This window comes from Propithecus coquereli, unplaced genomic scaffold, assembly GCF_000956105.1.
Source record: "Propithecus coquereli isolate 6110/MARCELLA unplaced genomic scaffold, Pcoq_1.0 Scaffold135, whole genome shotgun sequence".
NCBI lineage: Eukaryota > Metazoa > Chordata > Mammalia > Primates > Indriidae > Propithecus > Propithecus coquereli.
In genome coordinates this window covers 3,354,602-3,359,021 of record NW_012137747.1, presented here as the reverse complement: position 1 = coordinate 3,359,021, position 4,420 = coordinate 3,354,602, and the positions used below count along the sequence as shown (strand labels likewise).

At 34.6% G+C, this 4,420-nt stretch overlaps 1 protein-coding gene across 1 annotated transcript in view; it reads left to right on the top strand.

Moving 5' to 3' along the window:
- The window catches only part of RIOK2 (RIO kinase 2), a 23,003-nt gene that overhangs the window by 14,621 nt on the left and 3,962 nt on the right, over positions 1-4,420 (top strand). Inside the window, exons 8-9 of the mRNA XM_012638845.1 lie at positions 472-996; positions 2,981-3,077. Coding sequence (XP_012494299.1) covers positions 472-996; positions 2,981-3,077 — 622 coding nt within the window. The remainder of the gene's footprint in view (positions 1-471; positions 997-2,980; positions 3,078-4,420) is intronic.

The following is a 4,420-nucleotide window of genomic DNA, read 5'->3' as shown; positions in this document are numbered from 1 at the left end:
AGAGACGGGGTCTCGCTCTTGCTCAGGCTGGTTTCGAACTCCTGAGCTCAAACAATCCGCCCTCCTCGGCCTCCCAGAGTGCTAGGATTACAAGCGTGAGCCACCGCACCCGGCCTCATTTATTTTCTATACTTAAGATATTGTCTGATTTGGGATGAGTCATATAATATAAAAGAAATCTTTAGCCCCCTTTGAAAGTGAGTTTACTAAGTTAATTATCACTGAGGTTTCAATAACCCTTTTATTGATATGAGTTGCTTTTTAGTCATATTTTATTCTTAAAGTGACAATGTGTATCTTTCAAATTTGTATACCTAAGTAATTTAAATATTATGTTTTATACAAAGAAAAATCTTTAAAATATATAAGCTATCAAACCCTCTTGAATCATAATTTATGAGAATAATAGGTATTTACCCATCTCAGATAAATATTTTTTCTCTCTTTCAACGTTTGACACTTTTTTCCTAGGAGGGAGGACTCTCTTGATGTGGAGGTTTCTGCCAGTGGCTACACAAAGGAAATGCAGGCAGATGATGAACTGCTTCATCCAATGGGTCCAGATGAGAAAAACATTGAAACAGAGGAGGGATCAGAATTCTCATTTTCTGATAAGGAAGTGTCAGAAAAAGCAAAGGTTTGTAGGTCAGAAAGTAAAAGTGAATGGGACTCTGTAGGTGAATCAGGTGGCTGTTGTTGCAGATCATCTGAAGACCTGGAACAAATAAAGGAAGACAGTTTGTCAGAGGAGAGTGCTGATGCACACCATTTTGAAATGACTGAATTCAATCAAGCTTTAGGAGAAATGAAAGGGCAAGTTGTTGAAAAAAATTCTGTAACTGAATTTTCTGAGGAGAAAAACAGAACCGAAAATTACACAAGGCAAGATGGTCAGACAGGTCAAGGAGAAACCCCTGCTGGCTCTGAAGAGTATGAAGATGAATGCCCTCATCTAATTACCTTGTCATCATTAAATAAAGAATTCAGGCCTTTCAGGTATAGATTTCTGTTAATTATTTTTTGACTTTAGTCTTGAGACCAATACTAACTTCAATTCTGGTAAATTAATGTTTTTTTCCAAATGATGTAGCAGAGTTGTATTCTGCCATTGTTAAGTGTAAGAATGAAAGCCAAATAACTTTTTTGTTGTTAAAACTCAAAATCCCTTCCTTTTCAAGGTATTTCAAGGTAACTGATGTGATTCTAGGCAGCCTATTGACTAAATTTCAAGTAATTGTGCCTTAAAATATAAACTGATAATTTTCGAAGAATTAATGTAGGTTTCTTGATAAATTGATCAAGTTTTAGATAGATGAGTTAATCTTCATATACTTTCACAATTACACATCTAATGTATGTTTGAGTTATATAAAGTCATGTAAATGTGTAAACACGCAGTAAATGTATTTTCTACATAAAACATCTAGAGTAAATTTTCTTCTGTCCTTTGTTCATGTATGGTTAAAATCATAATGTTTTAAGGATTTTTTTATGCAAATATTAATGAATCAGTCTCAGTTTAAATTAGCAAAAGTTCTAAAACTTAATTTTTAGATCTGGGATAGCTTATCTAGAATCAAATTATAGTTTAATGATATATTAACTTTACTTATTTCAAAATAGTAATATGACAGTTCAAATAAGATCAGCAATACATTTAGTAAGCATTTTCCATTACGTTCCGGTTAACTTCTTAAGGCTGCCTTTATCTTTATAGTTTTGTTTTTGAAGCAAAACCTGAGAATTTTGTTCCTTTTCCATATAACTCTGTATCTTAAGTCTCAGGTCTACTGCCATTTGAATAATAAACTTGGAAAATTAAAGCAAAAGCTTAAAGGGGTAAAAGTCAGGAGTGGCAGTGGTTCAGAATTTTGAGTAAGTATTAGTCTGGGGTTCTCCAGAGAAACACGACCAATAGGAGATTTATTATAAGGAATTGGCTCATATGATTATAAAGGTTGAGCTGTCCTAGGATCTGTAGTCAGCAAACTGGAGAGCCAGTGGTGTAGTTCCAATCCAAATCTGAAGGCCTGAGAACCGGGAGAGCCAATAGTGTAAGTTCCAGTGCAAATCTAATGGCAAGAAAAGACCGATTTCCTAGCTCAAAGACAGGCAAAGAGTGCATTCTCTCTTACACTACCTTTTTGTTCTGATCTGGCCTTCAATGTATTGGATGAGGCCCACCCACGTCGGAGAGAGCAATTTGCTGTACTCATTTTACCAATTCAGAAACATCCTCACAGACACACCCAGAATAATGTTTAACCAAATATCTCACACCCTATAGCCAGAATCAAGTCAACACATAAAATTAACCATCACCATATTAGAAGAAAATCTACATAGGGTTAAATGGTCTTTTAAGCTGAGAATGGGAGTAATAATTTGTTCTTTCTGGACACATGCTGGGCAAAACTTTTATTAGTCAAAGTAGAAGCAAAATAGCAAATGTGACTGAAAAATATTAACTCTTAGGAGTTAATGTCTGAGTTCTTATACATTGTACATGTTGAAACTTTCAACAATGTAAGAAATAGGTAGTTTAACAGAGCAGACTCATAGAGTAGTACTATCTGTTTCCATTATATCTACTGTCATTTTGGGAAGGTGGCAAGAAAATGCCTCAGAAATTTAGATTGTGAGAGGCAGATTTGTATAGTTCAGTGAAAGAAGAGGAGAAGATCAGTGGGAAAGGACATAAGAATTGTGGGAAAGTAATAAATTTCGATGACCAAGCATTCTACCATTTTGAAATTTTGGTAGTGACTATGACTATCAGAATGCTGATAAATGGAAAATTGTTAATATATTGGGCTGAATTGTAGGTAGTTTTACCTTCCCAGAAATTTGAAATATAATGATCTTTCAGGGGTATGTTATGTGTAAGTTTTACTGCCATGTAAGGAATAACATTAACTCAGGGTTAATTACATTATAAAAATTAACTGGGTAAATTGTGGGGTTTTTTTTTTTACTTTAGAGATGAAAAAAATCCAGGCGATGTTAATCAATATAGAACAAGAACTCTGAGTATTACTTCTACAGGCAGTGTTGTAAGCTGTTCAACAATTCCTCCGGTATGTATTCATTCAACATTTACCAAATGTTTATTAGGTCACTACTGTGGACAGATTCATGAGTTGAGGCACTGTGAGGATTATGATGTGTACAAGCCAGCCTCAGACACTTGGACCACGTATGTTAATGCTATAAAATTAGGTACAAATTTAGTGATATAATATAGAAGAGAGGGTTCACTTTTAGCTGGAATTATCAAACCTTGCAGGAAAAATGCAGTGTATAAATTTGTTTGAACTTGAAGGATTATAGAAATTTAGATACAAAGGGGGATTTTGTAGATTTTCATGTGGTTTAATCCCTTCATTTTAATGATGGGGACTTGAGTCCCAGATACGTTTTGTGACTTTGCTCAAAGTTACCTGGCTGGTGACAGCAGTGCGACTGAAGTGTGAAGGTGCACCAGCTTCACTGCCTAGTTTATTCTTAAATTTTGAAAGACAAAAAAGAGGTAGTTAGAAAATTTGGGGTATCAAGTTTTTGCTGGACCTTTGGGACATTTAGCAACAACACTCCAAGAAATTTCAAATGGGACACTTTCTGGACAGGACAATGAGCACAAATAGTCCAGCTCCTACTGAAGAGCTTTTTTGCTTGCCAAGCTTCTTTCAGAGGTACCCAAAAGAAAGAATTAAGTCTAGAGATGATAATGTTCCCCAGAGCAAAACCCTTCTCACTGGCCTATGGAGGTAGGTATTGTCACTCCTATCCTCTGATACCAGTATTATGAAAGTATGCCACTCTTACTTACCATTTAGGAATAACATGGATCTCCAAATACCATAATTCCTCTGGAGAATGAAACACAGCTATTCTTGGTTTTCTTACTACTTTCCTGAGTCTTTTGGCAGTCAGTCAGCAAACTCTAGTGTGTAAGCCTATAGTACACATTATTGCCTTTATTTATGGATTAAGCAATATTTTGAAAATTAGATTTCAAATTTTGTAGTTTGAGTTTTCTAAAAAAGCCTTTTCTGTCTAACATTAAGAAAGTAAAGCAACATAGTAACATCAGTTTTTTTCATAAATTAAAACTATATAATTGGTGTATTGAGTTTTTTCCTTCTACTTAAGGTAGTACTACTGAAGCCAATTTTTAGTGATAATTTTACTTAAAATAAGCAAAAGAAGAAAATCAATTTAGAAGGTTTAAAAAATAAAGAGGAAATAAAATGATTACATAGAAAGAAAATTTAAAAGAAAAGAAAATAACTTTTTTTCCTAAACTTCTTTTTTTTTTTTTTTTTTTTTGAGACAGAGTCTCACTCTGTTGCCCGGGCTAGAGTGCCGGGATGTCAGCCTAGCTCACAGCAACCTCAAACTCCTGGGCTCAAGCAATCCT